General features: G+C 40.9%; 2 protein-coding genes across 7 annotated transcripts in view; both read right to left on the reverse strand.

Annotated features, from left to right (window-relative positions):
- si:dkey-97m3.1 (fatty acyl-CoA reductase 1) overlaps positions 1–9,495 on the reverse strand; it is an 85,915-nt gene extending 76,420 nt beyond the window's left edge. Inside the window, exon 1 of the mRNA XM_022203707.2 lies at positions 9,285–9,495. Coding sequence (XP_022059399.1) covers positions 9,285–9,293 — 9 coding nt within the window. The 5' untranslated portion in view covers positions 9,294–9,495. The remainder of the gene's footprint in view (positions 1–9,284) is intronic.
- A 7,214-nt stretch (positions 9,496–16,709) lies between these two features.
- magi2a (membrane associated guanylate kinase, WW and PDZ domain containing 2a) overlaps positions 16,710–25,049 on the reverse strand; it is a 313,872-nt gene continuing 305,532 nt past the window's right edge. For 4 of the 6 annotated variants that reach the window (XM_051951516.1, XM_051951162.1, XM_051951910.1 and 1 more), the window contains one exon: positions 16,710–21,200. In XM_051951516.1, the coding sequence (XP_051807476.1) occupies positions 20,482–21,200 (719 nt within the window). In that variant the 3' untranslated portion in view covers positions 16,710–20,481. The remainder of the gene's footprint in view (positions 21,201–25,049) is intronic. The other 2 variants (XM_051952786.1, XM_051953215.1) reach the window with 2 other exon arrangements.

The following is a 25,049-nucleotide window of genomic DNA, read 5'->3' on the forward strand; positions in this document are numbered from 1 at the left end:
TATGATCAAAACAACTTGTCACGGTCTAAAAATGTTTTAAAAATATATAGTTTTACTAATGTACAATCTGCAGTTAATATCTTCTCTGTAATATTTTACACTTTGAGGGCCGGTTTTGGCCCGCGGGCCTCATGTTGGACACCCCTGGTTTAGACAGCGTTCTTGTACGAAGTAGATGTGGGACAAAGTATCGACTCTAAACAGATTCCTCGAAAGCAAATCCAGAATTCCTGCTTGTTTTGCCTTTTAGGGGTCTTTTTTCATTCTATCTTGCAGATGTTTTGGTGTTTTGTAAATAGCTGTCCTGCGCTGTATCGCAGAATCATTGTCCTGTGATCTGAATATCATCGCAGGCAGCGCATCGTGATGGTGCCCTTTAATTCCTCCCCTTAGTATGGTAACAGTTTTGGCTTCCTTTTTCCAACAAAAAATGGGTTAATAAAAAAAAGAAAACATGTATTGTTGTGAAATCTAAAATGGTTTGGACACTACTTGAGGAGAAATTCAGACTATATCCAGGCTTCTTTAGGATTCTGATCAGGATTTTCATACAAACCCAAGCTGCTGTTTTCCACAGTGCTTCACAGAAATTGATACATGAATGCGTTGTAAAGGTCTAAACCTGCAGCGCCGCTACTGTGATCCTTTTCCAAATTGAAGGCTCAAGCAGATGTTGTAAACAGGTGTAAACTAATCGTGACGTCACCCGTTGGTTTCAACGCCGAGAAAATGAAGCCCGGATTTTGCTACTTCCTGGTCGCCGTTTTGGATTTTTTGGAGCCAGTGACGTAAAAAGCGTCATCAAACAGGCTGGACCGGAGAGCAACGAGGGGCAGGATTGGCTGAGGACTCTCTTATCCCGCCCACATTTTACCGCAGAGGCTTCTGTTGCTGTCTATCAAGTATAGCCACGCCCCCTGGCTCCGCCAACTTTAACAATTTATTTAAAATTCAATATTGATTTATTTTGAGATCGGCCACCTGATCTCTCATTTTGACCATGAAAACTAACGGGAAAAAAATCCTGAGCTGTAGAACATCAGTCTATCAAATTTTATTTTTTCCAAAAATGAATTGGGGTCTATGGAGAAAAAGCTTCTTGGAGCCAACCCTAGCAGACGGTGTGATATTGCAAGTTTTTGACACTTCCAGGTGGGCTTCAATTCTGGAGCCAGATGCTACGTCCACTATATATACAGTCTATGGTTGTAAATGAGCGTGGGTCACCTTGCCACTCCCTCTCCATCTGTGGGCCTCCAGAGGTGGGTGTGATGCTGAACCCCACATGGACCTGGGTGCTCTGCTCACAGCATGTCACTGGAGGTAATAGAAAGGATTTAAAGGCTTTTTCTGCCTCCGCGTCTCCCTGTGTTGATGAATGGTTCCAGTGCACATGAAGGAGGCATTCTGAACAGAAGACCACTCTGAGATGCCTTCTAAAGTAAACCAAAGGGTTGGAACCGTTAAGGTCGCAGGCCTAAGCTGAATTTTTGTGTTAAAATTTGCCTTCTATTAGAGCCAGACTTGAACCCACTGGAATAATGCATCTAATTGTTGAATAAAAATGCAAAAAAAAAAAAGTTTATCACACAGTGTGGTACAGAAAATATCACTAGTTGACTTCAGCATTATTATTTTTTCCACAATGTGTGCCCAAAGATGTGACGGCTTCATTTTTTCCTCACATCTTTCAATTCACCCATAATCAGAGACTGTTTCATCAACAACAACAGTGAGGCTCTTATCTTTAACATTTCTTAACATATTGTCATTCAAACATAGCATCAAATTTCAGTGTGTGAAAAGCAACATGCTGGAAAAGGGTCAATGGGGATTTTTACAAACATTTTATCTGGCAAAGTGTTGAACATGTCAAGCTGATATTTCACAAATATCTTTGCAAACATCCATATTTTGTGCTATAAAATTTCTGGCAATTCAAAGAGTTGAGCAGGAATTTAGTGTTGGACTGCAAAAACCTCTCAAGGCTCTAGAGCAGGGGTGTTAAACATGCAGCCCACGGGCCAAAACTGGCCATCCAGAGGGTTAAATTACAGAGAAGACATTAACCACAGATTGTACTTTTTTGTTGTAGTTTGTTTTGTGTCATCATGTGTTGCTTTATTCATTGTTTTTGCTACTTTTTTGACAAATATTTTCTCTTTGTTTTTTTTCGTTTGTCTCTTTCTGTCATTTTGCTTCTTGCTTTTGTCATTTTGTGTCTGATGTTTGTAATACTCTATCTTGTTTTTTTTAATCTTTTTTTTGCCTGACTTTTGTTGTTTTGATCATAAAGTAAAATACTAGATTGTGCAGTTCTGTGACTAAATGTTTTGTGCCTTTGTAGAAACACTGATCTGTAACTTTTAATGTGTAAATGAGAATCTGAAGCATAATGTTGAAATTGAATTTATTTTTCTTCAGAAATTTCAGGTTGTTCTTAATGTTTTAGATAATTCATTTAATGTGGATATTTTCAGAATGTCCTTTTTTTACGCTAAAACAAAGGAATGATTTGGAGTTGTGGTTATTTATCGGTTATTACGCTTTGATTTTACTGGTTAGGCGCACTGGAGATCAAATTGGGCTGAATTTAAAATGAGTTTGACACTTCTAATCTAAACAAAATCATGATTTAAATTCAGAACTACTTGACTGAAAAATAAGTCAACAAGATAAGGAATCCTTAAGCTTTGGCTCTTCTGTGCTACAAACATAAGTTGGTTTTGATTGAAGTACTAGCATATGACTAGTTATGTAATAAAGTGGAGGTTGGGAGCAGATCAAGACATCACAAGACAAACCTGAGGATGATTAACAGGAGAGACGAACAGAAAGCATTTTTGCAAGGCAATATGTACATAAACGTCTGACCCGCCTCTCATCTATTCCATCTTTTAATCATTCATCTATTCAGGCCTCCAGAAAGCATTCTAAAGCCATAACTGAACTCATCACACCTTCCTTAATAAAAAGACTGTCCTCCAGGTGAAAGAGGGATCCTCAGCTCCACTTCCTCCCTCCCCCTGGTGGCCCTGGCCCCTTTCTCCTGCTCATTTATCCTCCTCCATCCAAAGCCTTGGCACCAAATGCTGATTCAAACCTATCCGGGTCCTCCCCAGAGAAACATCCAACCACAGGTGCAGGGACGCCGCTGCTTCATTAAGCCTGGCCGCGCCGACAGCTACTCCGTGTGCTACTTTTAGCCGATTTAGTTTCCGTATCTTCAAGCAGTTTCTTTTTTTAACCTCTTAAGCCCTGGCCATATTTTCAGAAAAAAAACGCCGGGATTTCTTCGGCTCACCCGTGGGCCGACCGGGCTTAAGATAGACACCTGCACTTACTCTGCAAGGCTTCGTCTGTGTTTGCTCCTGCAACATTCATCACTTCTGTTCGAGGGCCATTTAGGTCTATGTCGGCTCTCGCACTCGTTTGACTGGTATGACTACAAGACTAACGCAGAGAGGAGCATCCTGCTGGGAGAAGACGCTACAGACAGTCAAGGAGGAGCATTCCGGAAAGTTCTGCACATTCAAATTAAGATGAAGCATCTAATTTGTGTTTATGTTTCACCCTGTTGTTGTTGTTGTTGGTGTGAAGTGATGATGTCAGACTGGGCAGGTAACATGAATCAGTGCGGATGGAATGACAATCACTACGTCTGCCAATAACATGACCTTTTCTTATGACAGCAGAAAGTACTTGGACACCATGTCTTTTTACTTTATTACTGTCTGTCAGTTTGGTACAGACTTAAAAGGACTGCCAGAAAAGTTTGTTCAGATATCAGTGATTCCAAGAAAAAAAAAAAACTCAGAGAACTTTTGATTTAGTGGCACCCACACAAGCAAAATGTCCCATTTATGCTGAGAAATGGCTCCAAATCTAATAAATGGACTGTCAAAAGCTTGTACAGACATCCATGGCTCCCTGACAATGCAGGAATCTGGTGATTAGCTGGCTTATTTGTGGTTTTAATTAACTTTCTTGACAAGCATTGAGTAGATGGCGAAGAAATGTAGCGCTTACTTTCATACTCTCCTAAGGATTAACTGAAAGATTTTCTTATGTTTATCCACTGACTGAACATTAAACATTCATTCAGAACAGCCATGCCCAGCTTTAGGTCTTAGTGCCACTCAAACTGGTGAGTTATCAAAATCTACCACAGGTACATTTCTCTTAAACAGGGGAACTAAACTGGCTACAAAAGGCTGTAAACACCTTTATTTCTGTTGTAAAGTTGTTCATTTTAACATGGGGGTCTACAGGGAATGACTCGCTTTTGGTACCAGACTCTAGTGGTCATTCAAGGAACTGCAATCTTTCATCAAATACGGACATGGCCACTCTGACGTCTCCCGCTACTTTGTGGACTGCTGTTTGGGATCCTCGTCAAGAAGAAAGGAACGATAATTGCTTCAACAAGGTATGCGGCGGGGATATGTGACGATTGTTGCATGTCTGTCTGCCTGTCCGTCTGTCTGTTTGCAACATTACTCAAAAACGGACGAACGGATTTAGATGAAATTTTCAGGGAAGGTCAGAAATTTCACAAAGACCAAGTGATTGTGGCAGAGATGTGGCTTATAATCTGAATCCACGGATTTGTTAAAGATTTCTGTCTCCTTGTGAGATAGCGGCATGACGTCACTGTAACTATGACGACAAGTGAACACTACGTCAGCTGCCTGCTGATGATCACATGATTGTGATCCTACTACAAATCCACCGCTGTGGACTTGGAGACTTTGTTGGAAATGATACAAGGAACGATAGATTAAATTGTGGGGGTGTTTCAGAGCCCCATCAATTCCCGCTGCCCGCTACATATTTAGGCCACGTAATTCGGTATCCGTGCATAACGTACACATTTGTGCTCAGCGGAAGGTAATATTTTATTTAAGATTTCATCCGTTGCTTTGGTAGAGTACTGCCCTCTTGGGAGTGCTTTTCCTGTTTCTGAATGAATCAAAGGGAGCTTTTTGCCGCCAGCCCCTAGTGGCACTCGGTGGTATCACACTTTAAGGCACTTCCACATTAGCTTCACTTTTCAGAACTGGTTGCTATGTGTCCACCTTTTAATGCAGTCAATGGCACATCTCTACTGGTTTCACTTACCACTTCTTTATAACAAGCTAAATAATTTTAAATCCTTTTAAATGCAATTCATAAAAAAAAAACCCTGCAGAATCCACATCTGAAAATAGCCTCAGCTGTACTTATAGCAATGGAAGATTATACACATAATTAGCATGTGTGCTGAATGGTGAAGTTACAACTCAGCCACGTAAGCCACCAATCACTATTTCCAGCAAACCTGTGAGTGTGATTTATTGTCCCCCCGAGGAGGCAAATCAATAGCAGGACTCCATACTGTACGTCTCAAAACGTCCAAGCCGAGTTGTATGCATGATATATTACATTTTACAACAGTTCAACGGGATCAAGCGATAAAATCAAAGGCTAACATTTGTGGAAAACACAGCCGAAGGTAGAGGTGCTCAGCTGGACTCCCTCTCTCTCCTCCACACACTGACTGACAACATCAACAATATAAAGAGATTTACATCCTTGCAGCGGCTGTTTATCTGCTGAGAAGGAAGCATACAGCAATCCCCTCGCCTCAGACCACGTCTTTATATCACAGCCTCCTCAAAGTGCCTGAAACTGCAGAAAGAGAGAGATTCAGGGAAGGCACAGCTCCCACGCTGCCCTCCCATCATGCCTCTGCACTTACAGAGCCATACTACTAGTCTGTGTTACGGACGTAAACGGAGGAGGAGGAGGAGGACGACTGCAAAGAGCAGAAGCACATCTTCTGAGCATTTAAAGATTTATAGAGACCTGCAACAGGAGACAAGAGGAAGGAAGGAAGGAAGCACGTGTAAAAACAACGGTAAAAACACGCAGGGGCGCGAAGAAAAGGAAAAGGTTGCAGTTGTGGCTGTAAGCATGTTGCCAAGGCAGGTGTAAGAACACAGAAGTCAGAAGAGGGACTTTCTAAACCTTCCTTGTTACGAAACACATCAACACGTCAGAGGATGAGCGGCAAAAGAAAACGAAAGCAGCCGCGTGCGACTTCAGGTCAGAAGTAAAACACATTGAGGCGGCATCTGATCGCTTTGTGAAGCCAACCAAACGTACACAAATGAGCACACAGTCGCGAACACTTAGATGGCACTGATAAGAACGAAATATAGGCCATCCCCTGATGATAATTAGAGCTCTTTTTGTGATCCCGATTTAGCGTCGGCACCTCTCGTTTCGTCTCATATCCGAGACTGTGACATTCACAAGGTAGAAAATCAAAACACATTCCCATGAGTGTGTTTTATGTTGAGCTATTTCTAAATCAAACAGTAACAAACTATAATCCCATAACCTCTGATTGCTTCTCACAGCTGCCTCTGATTAAATTCAGTGTAAAAGTTGTCTAATTTATCGATACAAATCACTAGAACATGTTTTTCCCCCCATGAGGATGCTCCATTAAAGGTCTCATGTTGTGCCTCTTCACAGTAAATTAATCTCACATAATTCCTGGACATGTCTTTTAAATCTTTCGGCTCAAAACGCTATACAAATGCTTAACTTCACCATGACTGTATAACCTCTTGTTCTGATCAGGCTGTGTCAGCATCTGAAGCTTTAAATGCAGCTGTCCACGCCTCCTTCAGGAAGAAAACTCTCTATGTGTCTATGATTAACAGTAGAGGAAATCAGTTGAGTCTGAGTGTGTGAGACCAGGACTTTATCCGAGTGATCATCTGACATGCAAATATTACTGAATTGTGGTGAGTTTCAGTAGTTTTGTAAAGCAGAGCAGCGGTCAAGCCTGAAATTATCCATACCCCTATCAAATTTTGACTTAAAGTTACTTTTAAATGTAAATAAAAAGCTGAGAAATGTATATTTTCCACAATGATGCCTCTTGTATATGATCTTATTAATTTTTGGGAAGCACCTGTATCATTTCCAATCAAAAACAAAAATTTGCTGGTTGAATAAAAGTAACTTTAAGTCAATGTTTGCTAGGCGTATGAATAATTTCAGGCTTGACTGCAGCTCTGAAGTGCCTGCTGGTTGACGTATCGTCCAAAACAAACTGCATTTCAGTCACTATTTTACTCTTGTTCTCTTGTCTGACAACACAAAGAGAAACTTATCTAAACGAGGAAGGATTTATGGGGAACTTGGCTGTAGTAAAATGCCGTTTATGTGAGCACAGAGAGCAGGAGAGAAATCAAAACTAACGGTAGCAAGTGTGCACTTTGCTATCAAAAACAAAAGCAATCCACTGGGTTTTCAGGTCCTCGGATGCTGGGAGTGCATGAAGACTTTTGTGTTACGCTGTCTCACGGCCAACAGCAGAACATCTGATGCACTTTGAGACATTTTAGAGTCAGCAGAAGCAGCACATGTCAACGGTTTATTTGGAAGTAGTGAGGGGGCAGCAATAAACAGAGCTGTTCGGGTATTGGTTCGTGGTGGTAACGTTGTCAAAATCTTACTGGCTTGTAAAGCTGACAGGCCAGGGAGGCTTGAGGAAAGGCAGAAGTAAACGTTTTTATGTCTTAACAGCTTTTCTTTTGCACCTCCAAGTTTATAACAACCACAAAATGCAATAATAAAAATGGATTTTTACCATATAGAGCCTTTTATAATCCCATAGTCTGACTGTCACTATGTGCAATAGGAGATAGGTGAGCAGATACAAGACCGAGCTGTCCATTTTAAATATTTTGTTTTTTAGATTTAGGTTCTAAATCTCAATTAAATTCATTCCTGGGTTAATTGTGTGCATCCTCATGGCTCCTTCAACAGCAAAAAGAAATCAAGGTCTGATGTGAACACAAGCTGCAGCCCCACTTGCACATGCATGGTCGCCACAGTCAGCTGGGCTTCCCGTCATCTCAGTCAGACCCAGCAGCTCATTCAAACGGTTCGCCTCCACATGGCAAACCGCAGAGGCACATGTGAAAGCGGCGGTTCGGTGCTCTTACCGGCTCTCCTCTCAGCACCACCGGCTCCTCTTTCCACACAGCCGCCGGTGTTTATGGCCGCGACAGTTAGAAAACAATTTTACATCTTCACAAATCCGTACAAACGTTTTTTTCTCCCCCATTTAGCTCCGTCAATTCACAAACAATACGGATGTGCCACTTCAGGTGATGCTTTTCAAAATAAAAGCGTAGGGGCTCTCCCAAATAACGGGAAACGACTAAGGCCTCTTTTCTTCAACAAGTGGTGGTTTGTTGTGGGAAAAAAGAAAAAGAGAGAATCACTATCATAATATCCAGAAACTAACAAACGGCTCACAGCCACAAAAATATTAAAATAATTAAAACACAAAGGAGCAAATCCTCCACAAACACACATTTGCAGGTAGAATTTTACTTATTCTAGAGAGCAGTACGATGTACTTTTATTTTTTTATTTTTAAGGTTTTGAAAAGCTGAAAATTACAGTGAGTGACAGTATTAAAAACGGCCTCTCCAAATGATGAATCACTCAAAGATTCTAAAACTAACATGGTACACTCAAGCAATTTACAAATGTATCCATGGTAGTTTCCAAATACTCATTAATCCAATAGGCCTGAGTGTAGTCTAAAGATAAGTTCAGGATTAAAGGCCATGTACCATCATAGCCCACGTAAGATTAAAGGTTGTACTTAAATCTTCAATAAAATGTAAACACCTTCAGTTTTTACATGAACTTTAATCATATTTGCAGTTTTCCTTGAGGTACTGATCATGGCAGAATGGATTGAAACACAGCAGTATAAATATATGATTGCAGTGATTATAAAGTATTACTTTTTAAAAAATAATTTAAAGCTCATTTATTTTAAAAGCATTATTTTATGTTATTATTTTGAAGGCGGCTGTTTCTATTTCCGCTCTCCTCTGCTCTAATCGCCGCCAACTTGCCCGTCGCTGCTCCACGCTGACTGCGGCTCCCTCCGTCCCGCTGCCCGCCGCCCTGCTATCGGAGGCGGCTACAGCTCCGTGCTAACTCCCCCTCCTACTACCTCCTACACTCCTACGTTTACACGAAAACAAAACGAAGCAATAAAATAAAAAATAATTAAAAAAAAAAAAACGCCAAAGCGCCGTTACCGGGCGGGGGAGCCTTTCAGTGTGTGGATGCTCAGCCTCCCTCCGACAAAACCGGAGGAAGATGCTGCCTCGACTCACTGAATCCAAATTCAAAAGCCGAGAAACGAAAAATGCTCATTTTGAAGAAAAAAAGAGAGAGAGACAGAAACATCGCCCTACCGTAGACATGGGTCGATGCGGCCGGTCCTTCCTCCTGCGGCTGTCTGAGAGGCTGTACGGTGCAGCAGCTGCGGTGTCTTTGCCTCCTCCCACCGGCCGCCCCTGGGCTCTGGCTGCTCGGTATACTTCCACCGACTGAAAAAGCCCGGCTCCAGCGCAGCCGCCTGCCCGACGTCTGCAGACTCCGGCAGCTCGACGATGCCGCACAGATATGAGACCGTCGGCGGCCCGAGACTCCGCCCCCACAGCCCCCCTCCGCCGGTACATGCCGTTCTACCGGAGCGCCACGCCGGACTTCATTCAAAAATATGGGAAGTCTGCGCGGGTCGCTTCACACGTGAAATGCCGCTCTTTGTTTACAAATGGGAAGTTGAACTTTTCACCAGAATGATCAAAATAGTAAATTCGGCAAACACCACACACAGAACAGTTTATTCCCTTCTGACCAACGCTTAAAATGAGGATGTTGGTTTGTGTTAACATTTAGAGAACACCACAGAAATCTACAAGGTCATTCTGAACAGCTCAGAAAGGAAATAAAGTCATCCTTCACTAGAATTATGAAAGGCCAGAATTAAACTGTAGATGACACAAGCTGGAATCATCATTCAGTTGAAAGTGGAAGTAAGAAGTGTGGATCTGAGCAGCTGGATTTTAACATCTGTAATAAGAAACTCCAAACACACGAATGGTAAACATTATGGCAGCAAAAGGTAGCCTTCAGGGAACTGTTTCTGGGTTTTCCTTGTTGTTGTTGTTTTAGCACTTTATATCCTTCATGAGGATCCTACCTAAAGGTTAACATTTGCTGGAGGTTATTATTCAAGTTAATATTTGCTCATTCAGGGAACCTTTAGGGAACCATTCAGGGAACAGCGTTTTGAAAGTTCCCTTTTTTTTTTTCTTTTTTAGCATTTTCAAGTCTTCCTAACAAATAATAACTGTCAGGGAAACTTCGGGGAACATTCAGGGAACAATGTTTTGTTACAGCTTTAAAATATCCTAAGCAAACAGGAACCTTCAGGGAACTATTCAGGGAAGAGTGACTTGAAAGTTCCCTTATTATCATTATTATTATTATTATTATTTGTTAAATACAGCACTTTAAAGCTTTCTCAGCCAAGAATAACCTCCAGGGATCCTTCTGGGAATCTTAAGGGAACTGATCAGGGAACAGTGTATTGTTACAGCTAATTGTGTTTTTGCACTTCCCAGCGAATAATAACTATCAGGGAAACTCCGGGGAAAATTCGGGGAACATTCGGGGAACTGTGGTTTGTTTACGGTTAGGTTTGTAGCAGTTTAAAGACTCAAAGTTCCCTGAAAATTAATCTTTGTTTTCAAGGAAAATGTGTTTGTTAGCTGCTTTTCCATTTCCTCACCCCCCTCAGCCAACAGTAACTTTTGGAGAACCTTAAGAAAACACTGAGGGAACCTTCAGGGATTTGTGTTTTGTTACAGCTACTTTTCTCCTAAGTAAACCTGAACATTCCCTGGAAGTTCCCCTAAATTTATTCTGACATTAAATGTGACATTCAGGGAACCTATAAGGAAATGTTCCCTGAAAGTTTCTAAGGAGATCTGAAAAGTTTAGTTTTTCAAATTCAGTCTAGCTATTAAACGGCAAAACATCTGGCCATAGGTTTGATGAATTTGGTACACTGGTTTAAAGTCACTCCTTATTTCGTAAAGAAACAACTCAGATAACAGTGGTTTGGTTGGGAAATGACGCATCTCAGAAATATCCATGAACTATTTCCAAGTCAATCCTTTGCGTCACGAATTTCATTCATGTCCGGTCAATGCCGTGATAAAGTTCAAGCATCTGCAAAATGATTTGAAACACGACACGACTTGTTCTATCTGCTGAAACAAGAGGTTCATTGATCCTCCTTAAAACAAACCCAGTGTTCATCATGTCAACACAGGCCCTTATTATTGATACGCAGGGGAAGTTGGTAACCAAACCCTTATGTATAATTAAAGTTATCAAGTACCAGGCATCAAATATCACCATGTCAGCCCTTACATCCAGCCTGTTGCTGCAGGAATAATGGCAGCTCGAGCCATCATTGAACATCTTACAGCTATGATTGTGTGTGTTCCCCGGCACACGCTTTACAATAGGCTGTGCTAGTAAATCTTGGTTTAATAGTGAAAGTACAAAAGCAGAGCGACAAAGGGCAGAGCAGACAGTCCTGGGAATGTGTGATATGTGCGAAAATGTGAAGACAAAGCGACTTATCCCTCGTGTCGTCCTGCGGGTCAAAATGAAAATGTGGGGAAAAAAACACTGTTTTCACAATGAAACTTCTGATGTCCACATTTTCGACATTTGTGGGAAATTTCTGAACATTTTTGGATGGAAGAAAGGACACGTTTAAAAAAAGTTTCTTAAGAACATTCACAAAAAATCACATGGAATTCGGTTGATTTTTTTGTGAATGTTCTTAAAGAAAATGTTAGACTTTTTACTGACATATTTGGAATCACTTTAGATATTTTTAGGATTTTTTTGGAAGATTTTTGCTCATTTTTTGAAATATTTACAAGAATTTTCTTGCCAAATTCGGGGGATTTTTAAAATAAAACTTTTAAGGGAAACTTTTAAGGAATTATTTGATTTTGCAAATTTTCAGAAATTTGGGGGATTTTTTTTTTCAGACAAGGAAACAATATTTTTTGGTGCCCGTAAGTGAAGACAACAGGAGGGTTAAAGACACTGTGTCAGGATGAATAAGAGCAGCCTGCAAACTGGGCTTTGACCCACAAACCTCATAGTGGCCCGAACATGCTGACAGGGGAGGCTGAGTGACAGGATAGTCAGCCTCTTTTCTTTCAAAATAAAAGGCGCACAGGAGCAGGACAACCTTTATCTGCCTCTGGTAATCCTTGTTGTGCAACCTATTCTCTTTTTCTGTGTTTTCCTCAGAGGCCAGCTCTCTGCAGTGATCCGGGCCGTTGCTTTTTGCTGATGTTTTACAGATGCTGCTGGAATAGATCTCACGGCGTGGTGCATGCTCAGGACTTTCCAGGGTTGGACGTTTTTCTCCCAAACGAGCTGCTTGTTTTTCCTACTGCTCCTGGAAAAACTGCCCCACCTAACATGGAGGGAGCAGACCTTTCCTGTTTTGTGAGTCTGCCTCTCTGGATTCCTATGAAAGGGGTGAGATAAAGGAGGAAGCTGCTTTTAATGAGCCAAACAACACCAGTATGAATGAAGTGATGCTGTTTAAGTTTTCATGAAGGATGAACTCGTTGCACTTGTCTTTGCACTGCAATCATTCCATTGCCGATGAGATGCTACGGAATGAAGAGGTGGAGGAGGTAAAACCATCCATCAAACCCTGCTGCTAAAATCTGAGTCATCGCTGCTGTCAATTACATTAGTGTGTGTGTGTCGGATACACATCAGAGCAGTGTGTGGAGATCTAAGCCCTGCTGGTAAACAGTCATCTGTAGCTCAACCCTCCCGTTGTCTTCATTTACCGAAAAATATTGTTTCCCTGTCTGAAAAAAATCCAAAAAATTCAGCAAAAAAATCCCCAAATTTCTGAAAATTTGCAAAACTTTCAAGAAGAAAATACTAGTAATTCCTTAAAAGTTTTATTTTTTAAAAATCCCCCAAATTTGGCTAGAAAATTCTTGTAGTTTCAAAAAAAAATTGCAATAATCTTCCAAAAACAATCCTAAAAATATCTAAGGTGATTACATACATATCAGTAAAACTTCTGATATTTTCTTTGAAAACTTTCACAAAAAAATCCATCAAATTTCGCTGGATTTTGGTTGATTTGTTAAGAATGTTTTTAACCCTCGTCTGGTCCTGCAGGTCAAAATTGACCCGTTTTGAATTTTGAAAATGTGTAAAAACTCTATATTACCACGGTGAAACTTCTGATGTCCACATTTTCAACATTTTTGGGAATTTTTTGTTGGAAAAAAGAAATGTTGAAAATATTTCTTGAGAACATTCATTACAAAAAACAACCAAAGCCAAGGTATTGAAAACCTTCAGAAATTTGTAGATTTTTTTTTGCTGAATTTTTTGGTGTTTTTCAGACAAGGAAGAAGTATTTTATGGTGCCTGTAAATGAGGACAACAGGAGGGTTAAAGTTACATTTTTTTAAACATTTCTTTTTTTTTCCCCTCAAAAAATGTTCAAAAAATTTCCCAAAAATGTTGAAAATGTGGACATAAAAATATTTTTTTTCCACATTTTTAAATTTTAAAACGGGTCGGTTTGACCCGCAGGTCAACACGGGTGTTAAATGAATACTTTCAGGTCTAAATGACTGCGTTGTCTGACTGGATGGGCTCTCCTCTGAACACTAATGATCTGAGACTAACAGCGTGCAAAGTGCTGTTTGAGAAACTTTCCAGCTCTAATGTCCTCGGTGCCTCCTCAGGATGAACCGGAGCAGGCTGTCGAGGCTTCCGCTAAGCCGGTTGTTCTCCCGGTGGAGACATGAGTGCAGCTCTGGATTGATTTGCTCCTGTGGAGAGTACAGGCACCAGCCGGCAGCACGCAGCCTCGAGCAGCTCCGACTCGGCAGGAGAGCTCGTTGTTCTGCTCCTGCAGTGCGACGTTTCTCCCTCCTTTGAGCCTCTTTCCTGTCTGCATGATGCATTGATCTAAGTGTATATCTATGCACATGTAGACACCCAACTAACCCTCCTGCTGTCTTCATTTATGGGCACCAAAAATATTGCTTCCTTATATGAAAAAAAAATCCCAAAATTCAGCAAAAAAAAAAAAAAAAAAAAAAATCCCCAAATAAATAAAAAATCTTTAGGAAGAAAATTCCAATAATTGCTTAAAAATTGCCCTTAAATTTTTTCTTAAAATAAAATAAAATTTGGCATTAAATAAAAATGTTAAAAATTATACATTTAAAATTGTAAATATTTTCAAAAAATATTAAAATCTTCTCCCAAAAATACTAAAAAAGTGATTCTATGTATGCCAGTAAAAGCTCTAATATTTTCTTTCAGAACATTCAGAAAAAAATCAACTATTTTTTTTTACATTTCTTTTTTTTTCCCACCAAAAAGTGTTCAAAAAAATTTCTGAAAATGTGGAAGTTTTCACTGTGAAAACACATTTTCAGACTTCAAAATTAATCAATTTTGACCCACAGGACAACAAGAGGGCTAAGATATCTGATCAACTGCCTTTGTAATAAATTCTTAAAACTATAAATCGACTTTATTTACACCCTGCACATCCACGCACATGTAGACGCCCTATTAATGTGACGATACAAGCACCTGTTTGCACCATGTGTCTGTTTACTTCTGATGTTTTTCGTCAGAGTTTCCGCAGGATGCATGGGTGAAAACCACAATATCAAACAGAGGAAGAGGTTGACCTCAGAAAACAGACCAAGAATACTCAACTCCTCTGATCATGAGAGACATAACGTGACGTTCAGCAGCGTCTCAATCCACAGTATATAATCTCACTGGAAGATAAAGTCCTCATAACATTTTATAATAGGAAACGTCTGATTAATAACTTTATGTAAGTTCAACAATTATGAAACCAAGCAGCTTGAAAACACAGGCCTGGTCTGTGCTGACATCTAGTGGACACATGAGGAACGTGCACACCGGGGAGAAAAGCTTCCTTTATCAGCCAAGCAGGGAAAGAAAATGAAGAATTAGTAAATATGGATCACTTGCATGTATTAGAATGATCGTTTAAAATCATTATCAGCACAGTGTTTAAAAAAAAAAAATATATATAGTAGTGTGTGCAGAATGTAAGTCATTAATTAGTCGCCTCCATGTGGCCAAACAGAGACACTGCAGTGATAAAAGCATCTCGATTAGAGGCCTGTGGAGTCAGTCGCATATATAACACGCACATATTGTTTGACACCGCGTACAGAACGATATATGAGCAGCAAGCGAACAAGAATGTGTAATAAACGATGATAGAATATTATTGTTGAAGCATCTGAATATGGTGTTTTCTATTTACTACAGCTAAAAGAGCTAAAACAATCAAGCAACTATGAAAATCACTTAATTATCCGGGAATTTAATGAAAGGAGGCTTAAACTGCACTGCTCGCAGCCTCCGCACAGTGAATATTTACTGAATCTACGGGGTTAAAATGAGCTGTCTCATCCTCTGGTAAGCTGTGGGATTCATTTCTATGAATTTAGAAACCAACAGATCTTTTTAAGCAAAAATCCATAGATGTTTGACTTCATGTAGTCTGCTTAATTAGCTACCTGGGAAAATCAGCATCAGATTAATTAATAGTGAGAATAACTGTTAGCTTCAGCCCTTAATGTTGCTGATTGAAATGACAACAATCTCCAGAAGAAATCAGGCGTGATTAAAGGGACATAGCACGTATTTTACATACATGTCAGCCTGTAAAAACAGCTGTGTAAGGTTTGACACTGGAGGAGTTTGTCGTTGAGGAGGCTGATGACAAAAAAAGCTACAAACTGAAGGTGAGAAATGTGCAAGAAGTGCACAGATGACAACTGTTTTACACACAACTGCACACGGGTGACAAAATAAAGGCAAAACCTGAGCCTTTGACCTCTACAGGGAGGGCATCTGGTGGCTCTGTGAAGCTGTGAGGACATTTTGGGTCCACAGTCATCAGACCTCAACCCAACTGAACATCCAAGGAGATTTTTGAAGCAACAAGTAAGTCAGTGCTTTCTACCAGCATCATCAAAGCACTAAATGAGGGGACATATTTTGAAAGCGTGGTGTTCATCCCTCCAGTAGAGCTTGACATATGTTCTATACGGATACTGAATCGCGTGACCTGAATATGTAGCGGTGGGCTGGAATTGATGGGACTCAGAAACACCCCCACAATTTAATCAATTGTGCCTTGCATCATTTCCGACGGATAAGTCCTGATAAATCCGTAGTGGCTGATTTATAGCAGGATTGCAGTCATGTGACTGTCAGCAGGCAGCTGTCCACTTGTTGTCATGGTTACAGTGACATGTGCAGCTATCTCACAGTACAGGAATCTTTAACAAATCCGTGGACCCAGACTATAAGCCTCATCACTGCCAAATTATAATCACATGGTCCTTGTGTCATTTCTGACCTTCCCTGAAAATTTCACCCAAACCCGTTAGTCCGTTTTTGAATGATGCTGCTAACAGACAGACAGACGGACAGACAAACGTACACCAATCGTCACATAACTCCGCCATGTTCCTGTGCGGTGTAATAAATGTCATGCAGCATTAAATCTGCTGTGGCACCCCAACTCCTTACAAAGACATTCTCTGCTGTTTTTCCCTTTAATTTGTCACCTGCCTGCAGATTATAGTTAGCTACAAACGATGCATTCGGTGTTTAGATACTGCTTAAACAAGAAATGAAAGTAAACTGATGCCATAAACACAGCAATAAACCACACAGCAGCGTGTCCTAAATCAATTTTTCATGTTGTGTCAAGATTTTTCTTTTATTTTGACAGCGTTTCAGAATATCATACAGGTAAACAAGATTTCTGCAAAAGTTAATATATCCATAATGTTGCATTTCATAAAAATAGTTGCTCCGCTTACAGTCTTTGTGACCATCAATAGTACACCGAGTCATATTTATAGAGATATCTGTTCAGGGTCTACACACTGCTATAGCACTACACAGTGATACTGAGCCGCCTGGTGCTGGACTGGATGCTGCCGCCGTGCGCGTTTCAACACACACGCTCTGCAAACACACCTCTGCATGATCTTTTTTCTTGTTTTTGATTTCCTTAGAAAACTACTTACAGTTTGGCTCGACGGAGACAGCTCAGACGTGGGTTGTGCAAAGGATGAGCAAAGAGTACGCACGTATTTTTAGTTTCTGCCTCGATAAGAAAATAAAGGAGCAGTCGGGCCAAATGGGCACGATGATGATGATGATGATACAGGACGTCGTTTTAATCACCCCACACACCGTCTACGAATGACTGAGCCGTTTGCGCCGGGCTGATGAATTTTTCTATTTCCCGTCACAATGATTCAAACCCCAGTCCCTCTGTGTTGGATTGTGTTTTAAAGTCTGTCTGCTGAGTCTTTGTGTAATTACGGATTACAGCTGCAAACATAATGACTTGTCTCCCTTTGCTCTTTTAAACACTGTTAGCAGAGGAAAGGAGGACATGTTTTTCATTGACGTTGGCTTATTTGGAGGAAAAACGACCACTCAGAAGTTTAACAGCATCTGCATGTGGATTTAGATGCTGTGAAGAGATTTGTAGACCTGAAAATTGACCATTTGCTAAACTCCTCCCCTGAAGAGCCATTCAATCACATTAAGCACCTGCAGGCCTGTCAAGCTTTGGATTTATGCCGTTGTTGACGTCTTGTACGTTTGGCAGGAGGACGAGTTTGGAAACCGTCGATTCATTTTCACCTCAGAACTTTAAACAGGTTTGGATTCGTGTGTGTTTATCTGCTCTAATGTTTGCAACATTAGTGGGGATTTTAATTAGATGTGGGAAGTTTATACTCCACCAACCTCAGCCGATGAGACACATCTGTCAGCGCTCATCCTAAAAGCCTTTAAAAGTGAAATGAGAAGCTGCTTTTAACCCTCGTGTCGTCCTGCAGGTCAAAACTGACCAGTTTGAAAGTTTGACAATGTGGAAAAATATATATATTTTCACAGTGAAACTTCTGATGTCCACATTTTCAAAAATTTTGGGAAATTTCTGAACATTTTTGATGAAAAAAAAAGTTAAAAATATTTCTTAAGAACATTCACACACACACAAATAATTTGTGAATGTTCTTAACCCTCCTGTTGTCTTCATTCACTGGCACCAAAAAAATATTCTCTTTGTCTGAAACAAATCCAAAAATTCAATTAAAAAAAAAAATCCCCAAATTTGTGAAAATTTGCAAAACCTTCAGGAAGAAAATTCAAATAATTCCTGAAAAGTTTCCCTTCAAAGTTTTTTTCTTTAAAATCTCCCAAATGTGGCAAAAATATTCTTGCAAATATTTTCAAAAAATGAGTAAAAATCTTAAAAATATCTAATATGATCACATATATATCAGTTTGTGAATGTTTCTTAGGTACACTCACAAAAAATCAACCAAATCCATTGAATTTCACTGGATTTTGGTAGATTTTTTGCGTTAATGTTCAGCGATTTCCCAAAAATGTTGAAAATGCGGACATCAGAAGTTTCACTGTGAAAATACATATATTTTTTTTTCCCCCCATTTTTAAACTTTAAAACGGGTCAATTTGACCTGCAGGACGACACGAGGGTTAAAGAAAATATGAGGCGTTTTACTGATATATATGTAACCACATTAGATATTTTTAGGATTTTTTTTGGAAGATCTGTGCTCATTTTTTGATATTAACAAGATTTTTCTTGCCAAATTTGGGGGGATTTTTTAAAAATAAAAATTTGAAGCGAAATACTGAAGGAAGCTTTGGCAAACTTTGAGAAATTTGTGGATTTTTTTTGCTGAATTTTTGGATTTCTTTCAGACAAGGAAACAATATTTTTTGGTGAATGAAGACAACAGGAGGGTGAAGCACCTCGGTCTAAACTCAAGGACCCTCTGTTGTCTCGGTTTAATCACAGTAAACTGCAAACGGAAAGCTTGACGGGAGCAGCAACAGTAACTAAGGGTGGCAGGGCTTAGCAAACAGTCAGGTGTTAGGTTATTATATAAAAAAATGTACAAGAGAACAGCCTTCAAAGCCTTGAAACTCTGGGTCGGGTGGGAGAAAAATGAGAAAACCTACAAGCAGCTTTGGCATGGATATGTACGTCTCATTATCACACAGTGTCGACAGAATCACCGAAAACAAATCAAATTCAGACACAAACGTTCCTCTTTCAGCCCGGGAGCAGACCGATTCTCCGATGACTCCAGGTTTGACTAATTTGGTTTGGTTTGGGTGCAAAGTCCTGCCGAGTGCTGCCATCTGATTGCACCGTCTCACAAAAGTGATCCTGCATGGAAATTATTAGTGTCAGACCTCATTAAAGAATCAGAAATGAAAGCATCGTGACCCCGAATGCACCACTTGCACAAATAAGGACCGTCAACACCTCTGGTGATGGACTAGTTTTCATACATAAGCTTGTGAAATAAATTATATATTTCACCACATCACACTGAAAAAATACAGTTTATATTTCGATCTGTGAAGTCGGTGTTGTATAGCAGCCTGTTTTGAACCCTCTGAAGTGTTTTGGAGTTAAAAAGCCAACCTCTGTGTCAGTCTAAGGCACTCCGCCCCTCGGTCGGATTCACGCGAGCTCCTTCCGTCGCAGACTGCCGTGTCCGTTAAGCGCAAAAACGAGAAAGAAACGGATTGGCGAGACAGCCTCACTGAACTCCAAACAGAGAGTCAACCGCGGCAGGAATTGCCGCTGAAACTCCGCCTCCCAAACTGCAATCACAGGGCTGAACGGGAGGGAGAAGTTGCTGGAAGTTCTGGCCCACGTCGCGCCGCTTTACTCGCTTATTGGCGGACTAGAATTTCCAGCGGCTTCACTATAAGGTTCTGTTCACTTAAAGATGATCTTATTTACAAAATGTTCCCACATATTCATATTCATTATAATATATCTTTGTCTATAATCATCTGATAGATCATTCAGGCCCACACTGTCTCTGTTAAGGCAATGTTCTGTTGATGAGCAGATTTCATCTCTTTGATCCATTCACTTCCATCAAAAACAGGCATCTGTTTGACATTCCATTTCATAAAATAGACTCCACTGTGTAGATATATATATAAAAAAATCCAACCAACAGTTGCGTCCTGTCGAATCGTGAATATTTGCATGTTTGTCCCCCAAATTGTGCTTGGGGGAGAACTTAAAATAGTCTTTATAATTCATTCAAACCTCCCAAATGATTCCCCGCCGCGCTACACAAAGATTTGCTCTTCCTTTTTATTTTATTTTCTTTTTTCCATTTTAAAGTGGATGATTTTTCCAGTTCTTAAGGTGGTGGGTGTAAAATATTTCTCAAAATAATTTAAAACACAGTATCATAAATAAAACTTTAAAAACACGTGGTCCAGATCACCATGCCCCCTCTCGGTTTGGACTCTCGTGGGGTGGAGGTGGGGGGTGTTGTCGGAGCACAGGATGGTGTGAGGATGTCGTCCGGATGGAGGTGGTCGGTGGTTGGGTCCAGATGAGCGCGGCCACCGTGTTCTGCTGGAGCTGCGGTGTTATCTGCTCAGCCTGGACGTGCCCGTGCGCAGCGTGCTGGGCAGCTTGTCCGATCCGGGGATCTTCCAAGGCCCAGGGGAGACCGTCACCTTCCTCCCCGCTGCCATGCCGCCGCTGGTGCTCTTGCTGGGCAGGCTGGGCCGGCTCTCTCCCTGGCCCCTGTCCGGCTCCCTGTGCCTGGGTTTGCTCTGCTCCGGCTCCAGCTGCTTCCCGCCGCTCCAGCGCTCCGCGTCTTCCCTGCTGTTCCCGTTGGTGTGCGGGAGCTTGGAGCCGCTGGGAGAGTGGGTGGATTCGTTGGCGTCCCCAGTGTTCCTCTCCTTGGACCTTCCTCTGGTGCTCCTGGAAGGTTTGGGCTCTCCGCTCTGCCCCTCCTTGCCCCCTTCCCCGTCGGTGGCGGGCTGCATCCGGTGCCCCTTGTGGGTGGACCTGCCACCCTCCTTCTTGGCTCTGCCGCTCCCGCCGGGCGTCGCCACTCTCCTCCCCGGGCCGGTGGGATCTGGGTTCAGCAGCTCGGCTTTCTGGGGGCTCTTGGGACGCTCCGTCCTGCTGTCTCGTGCCACCGGGTCTCGAGGGACGTCCTGAGGTGGCAGGTGAGGAGGGTCGGGGGCCGGGGCCAGATGAGATGAAGGCGATGACATGGAAAGGCTGTCGATGGGAGGGGCTACTTCCGACAGGCTTGGGGAGGCTGAAGGGCGAGCATCCCATGGGGCGGCATTGTCTGGAACACACAGATACACAGTCAGTAACACACACACACACACACACACACGCGCGCACACACACACACACACACACACCGCTTAACCCTCCTGTTGTCCTCATTTACGGGCAACAAAAAATACTATTTCCTCGTTGGAAAAAAATCCAAATAATCAGCAAAAAAAATCCACAAATTTCTGAAAAACCTTCAGGAAGAAAATTCCAATAATTCATTAAAAGTTTTATTTTTAAAAAATCCCCCAAATTTGGCAAGAAAATTCTCATAAATATTTTTCAAAAAATGAGGAAAAATCTTCCAAAACCCCCCCTAAAAACATCTAAAGTGATTCCATATAAATATATCAGTAAAACTTCTAATATTTTCTTTAAGAGCAATCACACAAAAATCAACCAAAATCCAGCGAAATTCACTGGATCTTGGTTGATGTTTTTGTGAATGTTCTTAAGAAACATTTTTAACATTTCTTTTTTCCCACCAGAAAATGTTCAAAGATTTCCCAGAAATGTTGAAAATGTTGACATTACAAGTTTCACCATCAAAATAAATATATTTTCCTCCATTTTCATACTTTAAAATGGATCAATTTTGACCCGCAGGACGACACGAGGGTTAAACACTCACACACCACTGCACAAGCAAACACGAAAAAAATAAACACAATAATCGTCACAGCAATCAGTCCTATTCTACAAGCCAGAAGCATTAAAGTAAATATCCGAGCAGCACTATAACCTACTTCCCAACGTGTCACATCGCAACTCTGCTTTTAGACAACATCAATCTGCCTCCCATAGCTCTCTTTAATGCCTCGGCCAATCTAAAACCTTGACGGAAAATCGAAAACGGGTTTAATGAAATGGATGATGTGCCCAATAGGGTGGTGCTTTAGCGAGAATGAAAACCTCAGGGGCCGAGCTGCTCTCTCTCTCTCTCTCTCTCTCTCTCTCTCTCTCTCTCTCTCTCTCTCTCTCTCTCTCTCTCTCTCTCTCTCTCTCTTTTAAGCCTGAGAAAGTGTGCATCCGGTGCAGCAGTGAATCTGAGGCTCGCTCCTCCACGAAACTCTCCACTCTCACGGACTGTTAGCTTCCGTTTCTGCACCGATGAGCCCCGGTCCCTCGGCCATCAGTCATTTCCAGTGGTCCAGGCAGGGGGCAGAGGCTAGCAAGGCTATACAAGCGCCATGAGGCCCAATTATAAGGAGACTCTCCTGCAGCGCTGGAGCACATTAGATGCAGCGCCGAGAGGGAGAAGGAGGCCTTTCTAAGTACACTGGAACTTCACAGTGCTTTACCTGCAGCACGCCTGCTGCAATGAGGTGACACTCGCCCCGTAAAGAAGCTCTGTGTGTGTGAGGAAACTGCGATTATCACATGCTGTGCTAATGCCTACTGTCAGCTCAGTTGAAGCTGTGGTGGCCTCACATTTCTGCTGAGTCATCCAAACACGTTTTAAGGTAAAATATGGAATCTTGTTCTATATGAGAGGACACATGGAGCTTATTTTTGGCTGCTTGGCGGCAGCAGGAACAAGCTGGAGATACAGTGCGGACAAATGGTCGTTTTTTAAGTTGATGTGTCTGACTTGTTAGCACACAGATATGGTGCAGGGTTTTCCTGGCTCAGAAAGGGCCCTCGGGGGGTGACTATGCACAGCAGTGAGCATGCAGTCAGTCTGTTCTACCTACTCAGACAGAAATCTGTGCATTTTCCTGACAAAAATGTCTATTATGCTTAAGGGAATGAAACCCCAATACTAAACCTAGTGAAACTTTTACTTTATTCTCGGTTTTTTATCATTTTGGCGCTGCTTAAAACCTCTTTCATCCATGCAGGAAAACCCTGTGGTACATTTTTAGCGCCGGCTGACTGTCTGCTACTCCTGAGGGAAATATCTGGCTCTTTAGCTGCTAAACACACACTGTGTTCACCAGCCAGTTACTAACTTCATCTGTGGAGTTTACTGCTGAGCAGGTAGAACACAGTGATTTTTTTGGGACTTTTTCAGAGGGAGTGTTATTCAGCCAATAAAAACAGTATCTATAATGTTCTCTGTCCCTCTGAAGGAGCTCGTTCAACTTTGAAAAGCCCTGAAAGTCATTTAAAAAACCAAGGAGATCCGAGCAAACATGAGTGTAGAGTCATAAATATGTTTATCAGGCAGATAGGATGTAATGAAAAGTGAAAGCTGCATGATAGGACGTGTATTTAGTGCTATCTAGGTCTGATTCAGAGGGACTAAAAGTGCTTAAAACAGGTTATTTTGGTTTTCACTGCATCGATTCTGATCAATCTTTAGTTAATCCCTCTTGCAGGCCAAAATTTCAAGAGTATTTGAAGAGTATAAATTAAATTGCTACTGGAGATATTTAAAACTGGCTTTAATCCTCTCAACTCCAAAACACCACCAGTGGGTTTGGAAGACGTAAAATGCAAAAAAAAAAAAAAAAAAAAAAAACACAAAAAAAGGGAGAAAAAATCCATATGACACTGTTTATCATAGAAGAAACTATAAAAACAGAGAATTGCTGGACTTTCATATTTCAAAATGAGACAAAAGCAACAATGCTCGGAAAGTGAGTTCAGGAATTAGAAAGTTAAACCATAAAAATTATATAAACTTTTAAAGAAAAACACCCAGATGAGAAAATGTAAGGATTTTATGTGTAAATATGCACTAACAAGGCTAAATGAAGAGGGAGAGAGTCATAACTGCAGTTTTAAATGTCACCAGTAAAATCTGATTAAAAAAACTTCGCAAATTTGGTGACTTTACTCCAAAACACAAAAACACAAAACCTATACTCGCAGGTATTTGGAATAGGATTGATCAAAATGACAAAAAACAACAAAAACAAGACAAAACATTATAAAAATGACACAAAAACAACAGAAATGAGACTAACGACATGAAATAAAACAAAAAAGAGACAAAAATTTGACAAAAAATTACACAAAACACACAAATGAGATCAAAAATTACAAAAGCCAGGAACAAAATGCCAAAAAAGTAGACAAACAGAAGTGAGACAAAAATACAACAAATAATGCAAAAAACAAAACGACAAAAATAGACAAAAAACAACAAGTGAGACAAAAAGGAAACAAAACAACAAAAATATGAGACAAATGACAACAGTCAGACAAAAACAACAAAAACAAGACAAAATATTACAAAAATGAGACAAAACGACATAAGAGCAATGTGCAATCTCGTATTTGACTTTATGATAGAAACAACGTATCATGATCTAGAAGTTATTCTTAATTTATAGTTTTAATGTTGCATAATTTGCAGGTAATGTCTTGCTGGTTATTTTTACAGTTCACATTTGTTGTTATGCATCAGCGCAACAACGTGACTGACTGCTAGTTACTTGGGTCAGTTGTGTTACTGCTGCTATCCTGATTTATGGAGTCTCACCTTTATAACATCTGATCCACAAGTCTTCCTCTCTCAGCATGTCTATAGTTTATTATTTTGGTTTGCCGTAGCGTCGCTTTATTCTAACTTGTACTCCTAATTAGCTTTTAGAAAGATTCCTGAGTGTAACTAAGCTACATAGAGGGACTCAACATGTCAAAAAACAACACACACAGGCAAGCACAAAGCAGCATTCATGCACCACAACGATATTACATCAACACAACTCGGTTTATAATCTTGATTATCATTTTGCATTGAGCTCTGCCTACAAAGCGCGCAACGACCCGAGACGAAAATAGCTCGCTCCTTTGAACATTAGCATGCTAATGTCGCAAAACAGCCAAGTTAATCACCGTGCACGATTTGCATAACCTCCTAGTATGCAAATAAAGCGCCTGTAAACTACGAGTGATGAAATGCTGA

The sequence above is a fragment of the Acanthochromis polyacanthus genome, chromosome 1, assembly GCF_021347895.1.
Source record: "Acanthochromis polyacanthus isolate Apoly-LR-REF ecotype Palm Island chromosome 1, KAUST_Apoly_ChrSc, whole genome shotgun sequence".
In the NCBI taxonomy this organism is placed as follows: Eukaryota; Metazoa; Chordata; class Actinopteri; family Pomacentridae; genus Acanthochromis; species Acanthochromis polyacanthus.